This window comes from Monodon monoceros, unplaced genomic scaffold (genome assembly GCF_005190385.1).
Source record: "Monodon monoceros isolate NGI ecotype Baffin Bay Population unplaced genomic scaffold, NGI_Narwhal_1 Super_Scaffold_18, whole genome shotgun sequence".
NCBI lineage: Eukaryota > Metazoa > Chordata > Mammalia > Artiodactyla > Monodontidae > Monodon > Monodon monoceros.
This window is the reverse complement of record NW_021703774.1, coordinates 95,676,146-95,695,745: the sequence shown is the minus strand read 5'-3', so window position 1 is coordinate 95,695,745 and position 19,600 is coordinate 95,676,146. Positions and strand designations below refer to the sequence as shown.

The 19,600-nt window shown below is 36.7% G+C and overlaps 1 protein-coding gene across 2 annotated transcripts in view; it reads right to left on the bottom strand.

The window, feature by feature from the left end:
- Positions 1-19,600, bottom strand: part of DPYD (dihydropyrimidine dehydrogenase) — an 820,498-nt gene that overhangs the window by 371,363 nt on the left and 429,535 nt on the right. For both annotated transcript variants that reach the window (XM_029227639.1, XM_029227640.1), the window contains exon 13: positions 13,266-13,481. In XM_029227639.1, the coding sequence (XP_029083472.1) occupies positions 13,266-13,481 (216 nt within the window). The remainder of the gene's footprint in view (positions 1-13,265; positions 13,482-19,600) is intronic.

Below are 19,600 nucleotides of genomic sequence, written 5' to 3'. Positions count from 1 at the left end.
TAATTAACCCAAAATTCTTACTTCTAATGTATTTTAATCAGTCATATTTGTTGTCTTCTCATGTCTTCATAAAAGAAGCATTTTTCCCCTTAGATGCGTGGAATTTTTTTTGCACATGAACACCAAATAACGTGTGTTAAAAGGGGGAACTGTAAAAACACAATGTGTATATTAATATAATATGATATAGTGTATCAGAGCTGATAAATGCCAAGCAAACAGCACATTTAACATGTTGAAGCACATTTTAAGCCTTGCTTTGCTCATGTAACCTAGGCTTCAAATGTATTTCTCAATTGCTCACTGCAGAATATCTGCAGAACTGAAACAATACTTTCAGTATAAAAATGAAAACCCCTTTGTTTCCACAAAAATCCTTATTCTGTCATCCACCGGCATGAGCTTTCCAGTCATGTTCTCTGCCAGTCCTTACCAGTTTGCCAATTACACAAGCTGCTTCCCAGACATCAGACACAAATTCCACAAGACTGCTGTGCAAGCGTACCCTAATTAACCATCAGCTTAATTAGACAATTTACTGTGTAATTAGCAGGCAATTAGTCAACACCTCTCAGATCTTATTGACTGCTGTGACAGCCTTTCCATCTCTCCACATTCCAATACACAACAGCGACCATGTTTCTAGCACTCTTCAACCCGGTACGACATGGTTCTGGATGGAGAAGTGGGTAATATTACACAACAAAGGAAAAAATCAATATGTAGTCTGTCCAATTATTGAACTGCTTATAAACTTGTCTTTTATTTAATACTGAAAGTTCAATATTAAATTTTATTTCATGTTTTAATGTGAAACACTGCAAATTACATGTACTATGAATTAAGCTCCATGATTGACTATGCCTATAATAATTTGAGTGAATTTTCTGACCTGCGTGTAAGAGAACTACTCGATTAAATCCTATTAATGTTAATAGTAGCTATAGATACAAACCCCATACACACTGATGGAAGGCATTCTAGAGTTGGGAAGCATTTTCTAGTTTTCAGTGAATTATAAATAGGTTCAGAAATCAGGAATCACAGCTTGGTGTTTTAACATTTACATTAATACTTATTAAGTTTAGATGAAAAAGCGTTTTTAAAAATGTTTTTCTCTGAGCCCGTGTGTGTGTTACATAACATCCACTGCTCTTTGCAGTGCAATTTCTGATCCTTATAAAATCCTTTCCTTTTTGGGGGGATTTTATGATTGGCAACTAATGAGATTCCAACAGCTATAAGGAAGAACAATTCCTTATCTCTTTTGTTTTTCAGAAATATTAAAGAGGAATTTTATTGAATGATTTAAAAGTCACAAATCTTCTGCTATTTGAAAGGAACAGAAAAGAAGAACATGTGACCATTCCTTCACAGTTTAATTGGTCAGTTGTCATCTATATTTTCTGTTATCTGATAAACTGCAATAAACATAAAGTACTTACTACAACAGATTTTTTCCTATATTATTTACACTTTCCCATTAGCAATGATTTTTTTTTCTTCTTTTTGAATGTAAGGGCCCAAAAATTCTAGGCAAGAAGAACAATTAGTGAAAGGCAACAGGTGACAATGAGGTTGGCTCATTGGAGAAAACTAGAAAAGGCCATTGTGGCTGTAGCTTAATTGGTACAAGTAGAATGAGATGAGGTAGCTTAATGTAGCTTAATTAGTACAAGTAGAATGAGATGAGGTCTGAGAGACAGGCAGGAGCTATATGATAAAGCGATTTGTACAAGAATTTTGGATCTTAGTTTACGGGCTATGGAAAGCCATTAGAATGTTTTAAGCAAAGGAAGGGCATGATATGACTTGGGTTGTAAGAGATCACTTAGACTGTGGTGTGGAGGCTGGCGTAGTATTCAGTGAGAAATGACGGTGGCTTAGATGTGGGTGGTACTAGTGGAGATAAGACCTTAAATGAGAAGGGCAAAAATATAGTGATTTTCTATGCTTTCAAGAATGATTACATAACTATTAATGTTTTACTTTGGCATGCAGATTGTGGTAACAATAATGACAACTCTACTGATACGGTATTTCACATGTTAGAAAATCAATTTTACAATTTTTTTTTTAATTCAAACTGATCTTCACTAGAATACCATAAAGAAGGGAAAACAGATATTTTGGTCTTGCTTTACCAAAGGTTTAGAGAAGTATAGATATATATTATAAGTATAAGGTATAGATGATACAAACATAAGCCTCATGATTAGACTGGATTAATCAGGAAAAAGAGACTGTTGGGGGCAAGTGGAAGTCATTACTGAAATGGTGAATGGGAGTTACATCATGATTAATAGTGATTCCAAATTGAATTATGTAACTCCTCTACTTAAAACCTCTTTAGTTTCCTGTTGTCTATAAAATCACATTTAAATTCCCAGCCTAACAGGCCTTTCCCATAGTCACCACAGATACTTATACCACCCTGTGATGCATTATGCTGAATCTTAAATATGCTTGGCACTCTCAAGACCATGGATGTCCGTGAGCTATCCTTTCTGCCTAGAATAAAGATACAGCTCAAATGTGAAGTCATTTTTCTTTTTAAAAAACTGAGGAAAATACTGCTTTTGAAGTAACATTTTTAGTCTAAGAATCTCTGCTGCCTTATGTCAACATTTAGTCGGTCTTCCTGCATCTTTTTGTTGTATATTCTGAACGAGTTTAAATCTTGTAGAGCAAAAACCATTTATACACATACACACACACACATGCACACCATATGAATGGTCAGTGCCTAACAAATGTTTGAGTCAATGAGAAAAAAAAAAGTGTATATAAACACAACAACAGTTCTCAAAATACATCCAGTCTAGTCAGTATACCTAAAAGTGACACTTATGACACTTTTAGATAAATTTTAACTTTAATATAGAGTGAATTTGGCAGAAGCTAATGATAAATTGTTCCAAACATATGGGATATTGTGGGGAAACATGCAAATGAATAAGCAGAGCAGGATGAAAAGGGCAGGGATTTAGCTGAAATGAAAGAAGCAGATGGGGAAGTCGGGTAAGTAAAGGTAACTGATGTATGAAAAGAAAGTTTGGCTGAATGTTTCTCTAAAAAACAGTTACTTCCTTAAGCATCTAGTGACACCTTATTTCAGAAATAGTGGTGAATGTGAAGTGACGAATATTGAACATGAAGCTCATCGCAAGTCACGTAAGAAAAAGGAACACAAATAGAACTGCAATTTAAAACTGAATAAATTCTTATAACAAAATAGCCAATGTAGGTATATCTTTAATAAAAATTTGACAGTGAGCTAATCACTGGGTTTTATATTTAAAGTTTTTTTTTAATGAAGGTTAAAGACTATCTTTATGTAGTATGACTAGAATCTTGTTAAAAATCAATAAAGAAAATACAAAGCCAAGGATGGTATTATGGAATTCAAGTCATCTTAATTTCAATCAAGGCTGCATCATTCAAACATTCCCAGAATATGGATACTTTTCAGCTAGTTAAATTTAAAAGCTGCAAAAAAATTAAGTGAGACTGGAAAATCAGTTTCCCAATGGCAGGACTATACTCTAAGGTAATTTCCATTAGCCATAATTATGAGACTTTTCCATTAACCTTGGCACTAGTTGCTTAAGAAAAAAGGAGCTGAATGAGAGGTATTTTCCACTACAAGTTAGGTTTTGCTACCAGCTAACCCAGATCAAAATTGTACACATCAATTTATATTATTAAAAAGCCTATTTGAGTCTCACCTTGTCCACTCTACCAAAATGATTAACTAATTAACAAGTGTGAAATCGCAGCCTGAAATGGAAAAGAGGTGAAGACGTAATTATATTGGAAAATTGATTGGTCTCCTTCATAGTCGACTAGCCCAAATTGGGAAAAAGAAGGCAAAAAAATTTGAGAACAATTTAAATAACTTTAATAATATACTTGGTTAAAAATGCTACTTTGTTTACAATTAAAAGATTTATGTTTAATATTAGAAGTATGTCAACCTGTTTGGAAACATCATAATCTATATTTTACTGAACAAACTAAGCCTGGCATACATGGCGTGCTTGAAAATTATTCATTTAGAACTTTGGGGAGAGGTAGGGAGTATTTTTATTGGATTCTAACTTGCAAGACTTAGCTTCATTATTGCAAGTGTACACACAAATGGGTATGCAAGCACACACACACATTCTTTTGTTGTTGAAGCGATCAAGTTTGCTTCAGAGAAGAGCTTGCTAAACAGTCTTGAAGTGAACATTTGGATGAAATCTCCCCTAAGACTACGTGTGAACTGTAGCCTTTTAAAAAACCCATTGTGTATAATCTGAGGGTGAATCAATTTTATGAATTATGAATTCAGTCAAAATTACGAATACAGTTCATCTAAATAACTGTAAAAGAACCTAACCAGTGAAAATCAAACTATTACTACACAGAAATCACTTATGGTTTTAGCATGTTAAAAAGTTTCCCAGAGGAAAAGCTTATATTGAATGTGTTTAAATAATTATAGTCCTTAGTTAATGTATAGTTAGATATACAATAGAATAATACTACACATTAAAAAAAAACCTATTTATGTACTAAATTTAAAGCCAGAACTATAGCAGTGAAAATAACACAATGGAATGTTGTTCATTCATTGTTTCATAGACTTTCATGATAAAGTAATGTAGAAGCTCAATAATAATAAAATATATTAGTTTTGATATAATCTTTTAAAAATCCAGACCTTTATTTCTCATAAGGCCTTCCAAAAGGACTTATAAGAGTAAACTGTGATTTTCTGTATTGTAATCCAAAGAGAATTACTTAGGCTCTAAAATATAATTATGTATCATATTTGTGAAATTTTTCTTAACACCTTTAAATATTATTTTTTGCATTTATAGTCCTGACAATGTTAGTCCTGATTTTTGTCTGGTTCATAGGTGCTGACAATTTGTGCAAATGTAGGCAACTTCCTCTCAATTAAGATAATGAGGATCGAAACAAGTTTCTGGAAATCCACATGGGAGAACCGACAACCTACACAGTGAAAAGTCTGCAAACCTTATTATGGGAAGGAAAATGGGACTATTTAAAAAGGAAAAAGACAAGGCTTGCAGATAGGACATGAGAGCTGTCTCCAAGTAACTGAAGAGCTGTCATGTGGAATTGTGGTTTAAATTAGAATCCTATAATTATTCATTCATCTAACAAGTATGTATTGCATCCTTCCTATCTGCCAGACATGGTTCTTGGCACTGGGCATACAGTAGCAAACAAGAAAGATAACATCTCTCTTCTTATGAAGCTTACTTCAAATGGCTAAAACAGAAAATATACAAGTAAATAAATAAATGATTAAAAGCATGGTAATTTCATATGGTGCCAAGCACGGTGAAGATAAAACAGCCAGGGAAATGGGGGACTGACAGAATGAGTTTTGAGTGGTCAGCGAAGAATTCTCTGAGTAGAGAATTTTTGATGTGAAAACGGAATGGGAAGCAAGAGTAGCTGTATAAAAAGCTGAGGGCAGAGCCTTCCAGGCAGAGCAAACACAAGCAAAATGGTCCTAAGAGTTGGAGGAGCCTACCATGTTGGAGGACTAGAAGGATGGCCAGGGTGGCTGGAGAAGGATGGTACAGGAAGATTGGCTTTTCATGACAATGGATTCCCAGAGGTTTTTAATAAATCTCTCTCTCTCTCTCTCTCTCTCTCTCTCTCTCTCAGTGAAATAGTAGATAGAACCAAAATAGACATAAAATCCCAAGTGCCACTCTGCTTGAAGCAGGGGGTGGGAGGCCTCAGTGCACCTGTTCAGCTGAACTCCAAACGCTGATGGAGTCAAACTGCCTTCATTTTATACATAGAGTAATGAGGTCCAGTGAGGATAAATTAGGAAACAGCATCATATAGAGGAAAGAGCCTGAAATAGACCACATAGACCTTGGTTCAAAACCTGGCATGGTAAATTTAAGGCTTTGGATGAGTAGAGCCATTTCCATGCTCCTGGGTCTTGTCTGAGGACCGAAGCATGTGAATGAAGCCATCAGGGACAAGCCAGCCACCAAGCAGTCTGTCAACTGGCCACAAATGCACTAGTGAGAATAAGTAACATCACATGGGGCAAAAAAGGCCTACCCAACTGAGCCCTGACCAGATTACCAAACTATAGGATCAAGAGCAGATTACTTGTTGCTTTAAGCCACTAAATTGTGGGGTGGTTTGATATACAGCAACAGATAAGTGATACAGAAATATCTGCTAGCCTAAAATCAAAAACATGCAGCACCAGATCTCAGATTGAGAGGCAGGCAGAGGCCTCTCTTGAAAACTCAAGAGTAGTCTGTTAGTAATCTGGAAGAATGTTAGTGGAGGCTTAAAACACAGTGTAAAAAATGCTATTGGAGACTGGGAAAGAGTGGCCTTGGGACTTCCCTGGTGGCGAACTGGTTAAGAATCCACCTGCCAATGCAGGGGACACGGGTTCGAGCCCTGGTCCAGGAAGATCTCACATGTCGCGGAGCAACTAAGCCCATGTGCCACAACTATTGAGCCTGCGCTCTAGAGCCCGCGAGCCACAACTACTGAGCCCACGTGCCACAACTACTGAAGCCTGTGTGCCTAGAGCCCGTGCTCAGCAAAAAAGAGAAGCCACCGCAATGAGAAGCTTGCGCACCGCAACGAAGAGCAGCCCCCGCTCGCCGCAGAGAAAGCCCGCACGCAGCAATGAAGACCCAACACAGCCAAATAAATAAATAAAATTAATTAATTAATTAATTTTTAAAAAAAGAGTGGCCTGTATTACGCAGTGACGGAACAAGTGGCAAGAATGTCACTGGTGATCATTCAGAAGATAGAAAATGTACATAATGCATTTGTGGACCTGACTAAAGAAATCTCTAGACAGAATGCTGAGAGTGTCAGTTGAGTGTTTCTGCCCATGTATAGTAGGGTACTGTAAGAGAGAAAAGAGTCAAATAAGGATATATTTGACTGCTAGCAAACTTAAGAGTGAGTAAAGAAAAGGAGCCTAGGACTTGCCACGTTGGAAAATAAAACTATTCTTCACACTTCATCTCTCCTGGAAAGAAAAAGATTTTCCAAGTAAGAAATGACCCTGGGGTAAAGATCACATCAAGAGCATTGCTATATGATACTTTGTTAGGACTTTACAAAGATTTCAATCTGGTCCTAGTAGATTCTTTCAAGTAGACAATATCGATTCTAAGAATCTTTAGGACACTGTGTCACAGCAGCAAGACATATTCAAAATGGAGAGAAGTCTGTCTCAAAAAGACTTATGGATGTGGCTTTGGGGCATGGAGTCGGCCCTTAACAGATCTGAAAAGTTTTTAAGAAAGTTTTGTGGTGACATCACTATGACCTAGGACTAAAAGGGATAATTCAAAATAAAGCGAGAAATAGGGATTCCTAACTTTCTATGGTCAGAAACAGGCTGAAAAGGCTACTCCACTGCCAACATGGACCATCAGTGGTCATTTCTAAACAAAACAAAGCAAAACAAAACTCAGAGGACAGAAGCAAGATCCCAGAAGTTAGGGCTAATAGTGGATAGGAACAATGGATTAGGGAACCACTACTAGAGAGTAGAACTGGATCTTAATTAAGTAAGGGGCCCTGACAACATGTGCCCAACTGAATTTCAAAATTGCAATGGACAAGTGATTGCTATTTTCCTTCCATTTCTTCTCTTCCTGAATGAGAGTATCTGCTGTGGTTCTCATGACCATATCATTTTATGTTGGGTGTATAGCAGATAGACAACTTGTCTTTCTATTTCACAGAACCCTGGATAAAGTGAAGGTGAACCCAAACAGCCTTATATGGGTTAGGACCTGATACAGATCACTAGATCATAGACATTGAGCCCCAAATCATGATTGGATGACATTTTGAGTGTCTTGGAATGGGGTGGATGCATTTTGCACATGGAAGGGATGCAAATTATTGTGACCAGAGGGCAAGTTACAAAGACAGCTGCAATAATCCTTCCATGCTGTATGCATGCCCCTTTGTGATATGACTTTGCTGTTCTTCCCATCAATGAGCAGATGGTATTTACCTACTTCTTGAATACAGCCATGTATATTGTACCTTGTAACTTGCTTTGTCACAGAAAGTACAGTGGAAGTGACAGTGTGTGACTTTTGAGGTCTCAGCAAGTCCTTGCAGCTTCGAGTCTTGCCTTCTTAGAACACTGCTACCTTGTGAACAAGCCCAAGTTACTCTCCTTGATGCTGAGATACCAAGAGGCAAGAGAGATTATGAAGAGATGGAGAGAAGGGCCTGGCCATCTCAGCAATTACAGCAACTCTGACCAGACACATGAGTGGGGCCATCTTGCCTGTCCCCAGGCATCCCTCCAACTGACTGCAAATGCATGAATGACCCCAGCAGACATCAAGTGATGCAGAAGAACTTCCCATATGAGCTCAGCCAAACTACCAATGTACATAACTGAGTGAATAAATAATTGTTGTTCCAACTCCTGGGCTACTTATTTAGCTTTCTCAGACTATTACAGTTGATCCTTGAACAATGCAGACTTGAACTGCGTCCACTTGTATGCAGATTTTTTTCAATAATCAAGTACTACAGTACTATATGGACCCATGGTTGGTCCAATATGCAGATGTGGAACCACAAATACGGAGGGCTGACTATAAAGCTATAAGCAGATTTTCGACTTTGCAGGGGGTCGGTGCTCCTAACACCCGTGTTGTTCAAGGGTCGGCTGTATTTCATCTAAAAAAATTATACTATCTATCTTATTGAGAAGATTCAATGGATAACTTATGAAAAGTATTTGGCAATATCTATACATTCTAAGTAATTGATAAATGGTAGTTAGTAATGTGTGTAAAAATAATAATCATAACAACGACCTGCAATTTCAAACAACATGTTCAAGATAGTGATATAGAAGCAACTTTGGACAGAGACTGTTGTTGCCCAGGTCAAATTTCTTTTCCCTAGATGGCACTGCCTCTCCATACTTGTTAGCCTTCCTCTATGGTATTTATTTACTTGGAAGGAAAATGAAAAAGAACACCATATTTTAAAATCAACAATTCATTTATGTTAATAAGTTAGACTAATTTATGTCATGATGTCTCCGAGGGCAGAACTATAAAATATGGATGCAACTTATGAGAAGGCCGATTTGGGGAAATTAAAATGAATACATTTCTAAAACAGATCTTTCTATAGCTATAACAGGCTGCAGTGCCTTAAAAGATCTAGCATGTTCTGTCACTAAAGGCATTCAAGAACAGGCTACATTTCTTCTGTCAGGGCTATTGACACATAATTTGGCCAGATAATTTTTATTTCCCATCCTAATACTGTACAATACTTATTCCGTTTTCTCAAAAATCCTCTGCATTTTAAAGGCTTAGTCAACAACCTAAATCTTAATATACAATCCACGCATTTAGAAATTCCACTGACATTTTCATTTTTAGACACGTATACATGTACTATAAAAGCAACCTGGGATATGAAAATTTTAAATTGGCCTTTTCTCCCTTGATTGAGATCAATACTCAGACCAATCCATTTTTTATGTGTTAACTGTCTGTTCATATGGCTGGAAGAAAAATAAACTCAATATGCTGTTGCCAAGAAATCTATGTATTCATTTACTAATTCATTTATCCAAAGAATATCTATGAAACATTTATCAAACTCTTCCTATACACTAAGCATCGTGCTATGTGGTATAAGATTGTATTTTATGCAAACAGTTACAATCAATACTTTGATGCCAAAGAAATAATGAAGACCCTTAAATATTTCTCAGATTCTAGTTTTCAGTATTTTATGTTGAGAGAGACTCATTATTTGCACACCTACATACCTAATTATTTGATACTTATTAAAACAAAATATATGCATTCAAGACATTTTCTTACTAAAAATAAATTACAAGTGTACTGTAATAGCTATATAGAGCTTATAAATGAAGTGAACTTCTGCTTAGGTTTGAATTTGATTTATGATAGTTAGAAACACTTCTGAGTTTATCTGGGTAGTGATGAAGATATATGCACCCTACAGTTAGATATTCCATATTTGCAGTATATAATATGTGGCTACCTATGAGAAAAAAATTATGATATAATCAGCAAAAACAATGTGTTTTATCTATTTCCTATCAGTATAATGCAAACACAGGTCAGGAGGTTATTTTATGTGAAATCGAAACAATTTCTAATATTCCCAGTTAAACAGAACATTACTCTGGTTTGTCAGGACACTTTAGCTTTAATTAAGCTTGACAGATTGATTTCTCCCCTACCTTTTTAAACTTGAACTCAATATATATTTATATTAAAATGTATAATTATATTTTAAATATTTTTATCATGATATTTCAAATATTGTCTTTATAACACATAAACAGAATCTCAAGAAAAGCAAGCTAGGTATTTTGGGACACTCTAGGAAAGTCTGATTTGGGAAGGAAAAATATAGTTAATAAAAGCCACCTTTGATGTTATTTAACACAAAAGCAAACATAGATCTTTTTATATTTGACATTAAAAATCTTATCATTTGCCTCCCTAAAGAAAGCACATACAGCTTTTATACAGACTGCACAGTAAAGAATAATAATATTTCTGTTTACTGAGATAACAACTGGCATTTCACTGTAAGTCAATGGTCTTTCGTTGCTACAGCATATTAGACCTCAATCTGGCATCTACAAATGTCGAGTATAAAAAATATATATATAGGATGAAAATCAAAGCATGTTCCAAACTCCCCAAAAAAATAAAAAAAAGGGAAACAAAGTTCACCTAAACATATTTGCTGCAGAAAGCAATGTAATATTCAGCTGTCAATCTTGAAAAACAATGAGGGAGCCACACTGTCAGTAGGACAGGATAATAAAATCTCCAGCAGATGTTCAGGCAGGGCTCTAATTTTTACTGAACTCCCTTGGCAAGCATTTAATTTCTTTATCATATGCAAGCTCGGCAAATTGTACTTCATCAAAACTGTATTGTGAAATATTAATATTTCATATGATAACAAAACTGCATAGAATAACCTTTGTCATATTAAGAGCATCCAAATTTCAAATGTCAAGCCTCTGAATTTTAATACATTTTAAGTAGACTCTTGAAATCGCATACTAAACTGTAATAAGGCTAATCTAAATTGGTATGCTATAATGCCACACAAATGTATAGTACATATAATACTTTAATAGATATCTTTAGTAAGAGGCTGTGAAAAACATGTGTTTATAATACTGAGTTTATACTACAATATTTCACCAATAAGAAAGCACAAAACTCATGAGACAATAATAAATTCACAAAAATTTAATCACTAATTAGAGACAATATAAGAACACAAAACGAAAAGAAGTAGATCTCTATGAAGCAAAATGACTACTTTGCAAAATCAAGTACGGGAAAAAAATCATTTTTGAAAATAGAATTATATAAGCCCAAGGTGGCATTGTTATTTATGTCATTACAACCTGCACAGATACATTTAAAATAGTTTTTGCACAAATATTTTGTTGTACGCACCATCAAAGTAAGTAAAGTGGAGCTTCCTAAAACCCCCGTCATTATATTTTATGTGCCAACTTTAATTTGCATTTGTCCATAACTCTCCTTTTGAACCAGCATCACAGACTTCTGAATTGGTAGATTAAATTCAAATTGGAGGTTCAGAAGGAAGTTAGCTCCCACATTTATTTCTGCTGGTGATCCTAATAAAGGCAACTGCTCTTAGGTTATTGAAAGAGACAGCTTCACAAATCAATGCATGTCACCAACAGAGTAAAGACAGATGTCTCTGATTAATCAGAATTCAATTTTTGTAAGCAAACAGGAAGTTCAAAGCAAACACTTTTTTCCCCTACAATTCTTCCCTTATACCTGATTAGCCACCTATTTCTGTTTACATATAAAACTTTTTAAATAGCATAACTAAAGTAGTCATTAAGTGATATCAGAGACTCAGTTTTTCTCAACGGATTAAACATTTGATTATAGCTTCCAAGTAATTCTTAAGGAAGAATTGAAATAAAAACAAATGTAATGTCAATATTCTACAAGGTTGTAAACAATTGATTAATGATATTCTAAAGCTAAATCCAATATGTTGTTTATTTTTACACTTTGTTTAACCAAAGTATTTCTAAGTATTCAGCCAATTTATGAAGAAACCTCCCTTTAGCTATTTAAACATAAAAATATTTAACCTTTCTTTCATGCACTAGTTTTCTAACTTTTGAGAATTCTCTAGATATTCTTGATCACACTTACACATAGCATCTTGTAAAGCTGTCAGAATAAAACAGCTGTGATGTTTTAGCCATAATAACGCCAGCTATTGATCCTAGTAAGAGGTGAAAGAAGAGAATGTGCTTAATGGGGCATATTTCTTGTGTATTATTTTCTTTGCCTAAGGATAAGGCTGATTTAAATAATGATACGCTTTTCTCAGTCAGTAGATTCACACATTCTTATACATTAATTATTACTAACTACTGGTAAGTACTAAATATATCGATAGGTGTAGCATTTAAAATTTTATCAATAAAGGGCCTAAAAATGTTAAAGTTTGCTGTTTTTTTCTAATCCAAAACTGTATAAGGATGCAACCCTCTACTGCATAAATTATTCCACTTTGAAAACATTCACTTATATGCTTTCTGTACTTTATAAAGAATCAATCTGAACTTTAATATGTAGTTTATTTTCTACTAAGTATGTCCACTTGCATTGTGAGTACAAAGTCATAATATCAAATTAAACTCAGGTATTGTATTTAGGGAAATGTTTCTGTATTTAAAAATTCAAGAAGAATCTTATTCCCAGCACCAGTAAGTTACAATAAGTGATTTTTTTTGACACGGCTTTGATTCCAGGATTATGTGCAAATAAAATTCATTGTCTCTCTAACTTTGAGTTGAGGCATATGTCCTCATACACATACATCCAGAAATCACAAAACAATTAATAATGCCGACATAAGAATAAGTAAGTTTGTGATTATTAAATGAAATAGACACTCTGTAGTATTTATATTTTCGATGCTTCTTAGACAAAACACAATGAAAACTCTATGCCATTCCCCCTCCATGGGACAGAAGGAATAGAAGGAAATTAAAGGCTCATTTGTAATAATAGGTTTTATCCAGTAGTTTAATAACACTTATTTATAGGTCAGAAAAATCTTTCCATTATAATATTTATGCCCTAATTAAAATACATGATAGATATTTAAACATGACTTCAAAAATAATTTCTTACCTTATCAAGAGAGAAAGTTTTGGTCAGAGCAAAGCCCCATCCAGCTTCAAAAGCTCTACGAATCATTGATGAACTGCTAGTTGGAGTTGCACTCGCAAGGCCAAAAGGATTTGTAAACTTCAATCCAGCCATTTCCACACTAATGTCCACCAGATCAATAGGAGTATAAAAGAGGGGTAGTTGAGGCGTGGCAGAAACTGAAGCTCCATATTGTGACTGCGAAAAAACAAATAGCCAATAATTATTCTTGTATCACATCTGATTTTTCCATATAATCTTTTACAAAAATCACTTCAACACATCATTTAAATTAATATAGATTACATCGGTCTGTTTGGAATGATGAAAATTAGCAAAAAAGTCAGTTAGCAGAGAACCAAATTCATATAATATCATATTTTTCTAATTTAAAAAGTAGTTTAGAGAGTACTAATGGAAATAATATCAATTAAATAAACAATAAAACTACACTTAAAACATTCTGAGATTCAAACACAAAAGGGAATAATTTCAGAATTTATCTCCTTGGTCCCATTAGCCCAACATTTTTGTACTTAATTTGTGGAAATGTCTTTAGTGCTCAGAGATAAGGGCAACAGCAAGTCAGGAGTCCTAAATTCAATTTCCAGTAACCTGACTCTATTTATGAGATTTTAGGAAAGCCACCTAACACATCCTTTCCTTTTCTTCTTTACCGTTTTCAGTACAGCAGCATGAATGCTGGTTGCCTAATTTCCTACCTCCTAGGGATCCTGGAAAATGCAGGAGATCAAAAGCCACAGGGAGACATCTAATTTGGAAAGTGGGTAATGCATTCATGTGCATGAGGGGACTTTCTTCAGAAACCAAACAGGTACCAAACAGCATAGAAATTTCAACTGTAATCTCTCAAAACTGTAAAACTACCTTTGTTAAATGAACATAGTTAAAAGCAACTTTGCATTACTGGAAAGATTCAAACAAAAAATGCTTCACAAAGCACATGGCCCACTGAAACACAGTAGGTGCTTGCTAAATGTTTTCTCTCTGATTGCAGAGGTTATTGAACATTTCATCAGGTCTTTTGTTTGTAAAATGTCTCTGTCTCTGAGGAGCTTCAAGATGGCGGAAGGGTAAGACGTGGAGATCACCTTCCTCCCCACAAATACATCAGAAATACATCTACATGTGGAACAACTCCTACAGAACACCTACTGAACGCTGGTAAAAGGCCTCACACCTCCCAAAAGGCAAGAAACACCCCACATACCTGGGTAGGGCAAATGAAAAAAGAAAAAACAGAGACAAAAGAATAGGGACGGGACCTGCACCAGTGGGAGGGAGCTGTGAAGGAGGAAAGGTTTCCACACACTAGGAAGCCCCTTCGCGGGCGGAGACAGCAGGTGGCAGAGGGGGAAGCTCAGAACCGCGGAGGATAGCACAGCAACAGGGGTGCAGGCGGCAAAGTGGTGAGATTCCCGCACAGAGGATCGGTGCCGACCAGCACTCACCAGCCCGAGAGGTTTGTCTGCTCACCCGCCGGGGCGGGCGGGTCTGTGAGCTGAGGCTCAGGCTTCTGTCGGAGTGCAGGGAGAGGACTGGGGTTGGTGGCGTGAACACAGCCTGCAGGGGGTTAGTGCGCCATGGCTGGCCGGAAGCGAGTCCGGGGAAAAGTCTGGACCTGCCGAAGAGGCAAGAGACTTTTTCTTCCCTCTTTGTTTCCTGGTGCGCGAGGAGAGGGGATTAAGAGCACGGCTTAAAGGAGCCCCAGAGACGGGCGCGAGCTGCGGCTATCAGAGCGTACCCCAAAGACAGGCATGAGACGCTAAAGCCACTGCTGCCGCCACCAAGAAGCCTGTGTGCGAGCACAGGTCACTATCCACACCTCCCTCCCGGGAGCCTGTGCAGCCCACCACTGCCAAGGACAACTTCCCCGAGAGAACACATGGGGTGCCTCAGGCTGGTGTAACGTTATGCCGCCTCTGCCACCACAGGCTCACCCCACATCCGCACCCCTCCTTCCCCCCGGCCTGAGTGAGCCAGAGCCCCTGAAGCAGCTGCTCCTTTAACCCCATCCTTTCTGAGCAAAGAACAGATGCCCTCAGGCGACCTACAAGTGGGGGGGGGGGCGAATCCAAAGCTGAACCCCGGGAGCTGTGTGAACAAAGAAGAGAAAGGGAAATCTCTCCCAGCAGCCTCAGAAGCAGCGGATTAATCTCCACAATCTACTTGACGTACCCTGCGTCTCTGGAATACCTGAATAGACAATGAATCATCCCAAATTGAGGAGGTGGACTTTGGGAGCAACGATATATATATATTTTTTCCCTATTTCTCTTTTTGTGAGGGTGTATGCGTATGCTTCTGTGTGTGATTTTGTCTGTATAGCTTTGCTTTTACCATTTATCCTAGGGTTCTGTCTGTCCACTTTTTTTTTTTTTGTAATACTTTTCAGCATTTGTTATCATTGGTGATTTTGTTTTTTGGTTTGGTTGTTCTTTCTTTCTTTTTTTAATTACATTAACATATTTTTTGTAACTATTTTTTGTTTTTTATTATAATATATTTTTTAAATCTTTTTCTTTCTGCCTTTTATTCTGAGCTGTGTGGATGACAGGCTCTTGGTGATCCAGCCAGGCCTCAGGGCTGTGCCTCTGAGGTGGGAGAGCCAAGTTCAGCACATTGGTCCACCAGAGGCCTCCCAGCTCCACGTAATATCAAATGGCAAAAATCTCACACAGATCTCCATCTCAACACCAAGACCCAGTTCCACTCAACGATCAGCAAGCTACAGTGCTGGACACCCTATGCCAAACAACTAGCAAAACAGGAACATAACCCCACCCATTAGCAGAGAGACTGCCTAAAATAATAATAAAGCCATAGACACACCAAAACACACCACCAGACGTGGACCTGCCCACCAGAAAGACAAGATCCAGCCTCATCGACCAGGACACAGGCATTGGTCCCCTCCACCAGGAAGCCTAAACCTACTGAACCAACCTTAGCCACTGGGGGCAGACACCAAAACAAATGGGAACTACAAACCTGCAGCCTGAAAGAAGGAGACCTAAAACACAGTAAGTTATGCAAAATGAGAAGACAAAGAAACACATAGCAGATGAAGGAACAAGGTAAAAACCCACCAGACCTAACAAATGAAGAGGTAATAGGCAGTGTACCTGAAAAAGAATTCAGAATAATGATAGGAAATATGCTCCAAAATCTTGGAAATAGACTGGAGAAAATAGAAGAAACGATAACAAGATCTAGAAGAACTAAAGAGCAAACAAACAATCATGAGCAGCACAATAAATGAAATTAAAAATTCTCTAGAAGGGATCAATAGCAGAACAACCGAGGCAGAAAAACGGATAAGTGACCTAGAAGATAAAATAGTGGAAATAACTACTGCAGAGCAGAATAAAGAAAAAAAAATAAAAAGAATTGAGGACAGTATCAGAGAACTCTGGGACAATATTAAACACACCAACATTCGAATTATAGGGGTCCCAGAAGAAGAAGAGAAAAAGAAAGAGACTGAGAAAATATTTGAAGAGATTATAGTCGAAAAATTCCCTAATATGTGAAAGGAAATAGTTAATCAAGTAAGTCCAGGAAGGACAGAGAGTCCCATACATGATAAATCCAAGGAGAAGTACACCTTCAAGACACGTATTAATCAAACTATCAAAAATTGAATACAAAGAAAAAATATTAAAAGAAGCAAGGGATTTAAATGATACATTAAACAAGATGGACTTAATTGATATTTATAGGACACTCCATCCAAAAATAACAGAATACATATTTTTCTCAAGTGCTCATGGAACATTCTCCAGGATAGATCATATCTTGGGTCACAAATCAAGCCTTGGTAAATTTAAGAAAATTGAAATTGTATCAAGTATCTTTTCTGACCACAACGCCATGAGACTAGATATCAATTACAGGAAAAGATCTGTAAAAAATACAAACACATGGAGGCTAAACAATACACTACTTAATAATGAAGTGATCACTGAAGAAATCAAAGAGGAAATCAAAAAATACCTAGAAACAAATGACAATGGAGACACAACCACCCAAAACCTATGGGATGCAACAAAAGCAGTTCTAAGGGGGAAGTTTATAACAATACAAGCCCACCTTAAGAAGCAGGACACATCTCGAATAAACAACCTAACCTTGCACCTCAAGCAATTAGAGAAAGAAGAACAAAAAAAACCCAAAGCTAGCAGAAGGAAAGAAATCATAAAAATCAGATCAGAAATAAATGAAAAGGAAATGAAGGAAACGATAGCAAAGATCAATAAAACTAAAAGCTGGTTCTTTGAGAAGATAGACAACATTTATAAACCACTAGCCAGACTCATCAAGAAAATAAGGGAGAAGACTCAAATCAATAGAATTAGAAATGAAAAAGGAGAAGTAACAACTGACACTGCAGAAATAAAAAAAATCATGAGAGATTACTACAAGCAACTCTATGCCAATAAAATGGACAATCTGGAAGAAATGGACAAATTCTTAGAAATGCACAACCTGCCAAGACTGAATCAGGAAGAAATAGAAAATATGAACAGACCAATCACAAGCACTGAAATTGAAACTGTGATTAAAAATCTTCCAACAAACAAAAGCCCAGGACCAGATGGCTTCACAGGTGAATTCTATCAAACGTTTAGAGAAGAGCTAACAGCTGTCCTTCTCAAACTCTTCCAAAATATAGCAGAGGGAGGAACACTCCCAAATTCCTTCTACGAGGCCACCATCACCTTGATACCAAAACCAGACAAGGATGTCACAAAGAAAGAAAACTACAGGCCAATATCACTGATGAACATAGATGCAAAAATCCTCAACAAAATACTAGCAAACAGAATCCAACAGCACATTAAAAGGATCATACACCATGATCAAGTGGGGTTTATTCCAGGAATGCAAGGATTCTTCAATATACGCAAATCTATCAATGTGATAAACCATATTAACAAATTGAAGGAGAAAAACCATATGATCATCTCAATAGATGCAGAGAAAGCTTTCGACAAAATTCAACACCCATTTATGATAAAAACCCTCCAGAAAGTAGGCATAGAGGGAACTTTCCTCAACATAATAAAGGCCATATATGACAAGCCCACAGCAAACATCATACTCAATGGTGAAAAACTGAAAGCATTTCCACTAAGATCAGGAACAAGACAAGGTTGCCCACTCTCACCACTCTTCTTCAACATAGTTTTGGAAGTTTTAGCCACAGCAATCAGAGAAGAAAAGGAAATAAAAGGAATCCAAATCGGAAAAGAAGAAGTAAAGCTGTCACTGTTTGCAGATGACATGATACTATACATAGAGAATCCTAAAGATGCTACCAGAAAACTACTAGAGCTAATCAATGAATTTGGTAAAGTAGCAGGATACAAAGTTAATGCACAGAAATCTCTGGCATTCCTATATACTAATGATGAAAAATCTGAAAGTGAAATCAAGAAAACACTCCCATTTACCATTGCAACAAAAAGAATAAAATATCTAGGAATAAACCTACCTAAGGAGATGAAAGACCTGTATGCAGAAAATTATAAGACACTGATGAAAGAAATTAAAGATGATACAAATAGATGGAGAGATATACCATGTTCTTGGATGGGAAGAATCAACATTGTGAAAATGACTCTACTACCCAAAGCAATCTACAGATTCAATGCAATCCCTATCAAACTACCACTGGCATTTTTCACAGAACTAGAACAAAAAATTTCGCAATTTGTATGGAAACACAAAAGACCCCGAATAGCCAAAGCAATCTTGAGAACGAAAAAAGGAGCTGGAGGAATCAGGCTCCCTGACTTCAGACTATACTACAAAGCTACAGTAATCAAGACAGTATGGTACTGGCACAAAAACAGAAAGATAGATCAATGGAACAGGATAGAAAGCCCAGAGATAAACCCACGCACATATGGACACCTTATCTTTGATAAAGGTGGCAGGAATGTACAGTGGAGAAAGGACAGCCTCTTCAATAAATGGTGCTGGGAAAACTGGACAGGTACATGTAAAAGTATCAGATTAGATCACTCCCTAACACCATACACAAAAATAAGCTCAAAATGGATTAAAGACCTAAATGTAAGGCCAGAAACTATCAAACTCTTAGAGGAAAACATAGGCAGAACACTCTATGACATAAATCACAGCAAGATCCTTTCTGACCCACCTCCTAGAGTAATGGAAATAAAAACAAAAACAAATGGGACCTAATGAAACTTCAAAGCTTTTGCACAGCAAAGGAAACCATAATCAAGACCAAAAGACAACCCTCAGAATGGGAGAAAATATTTGCA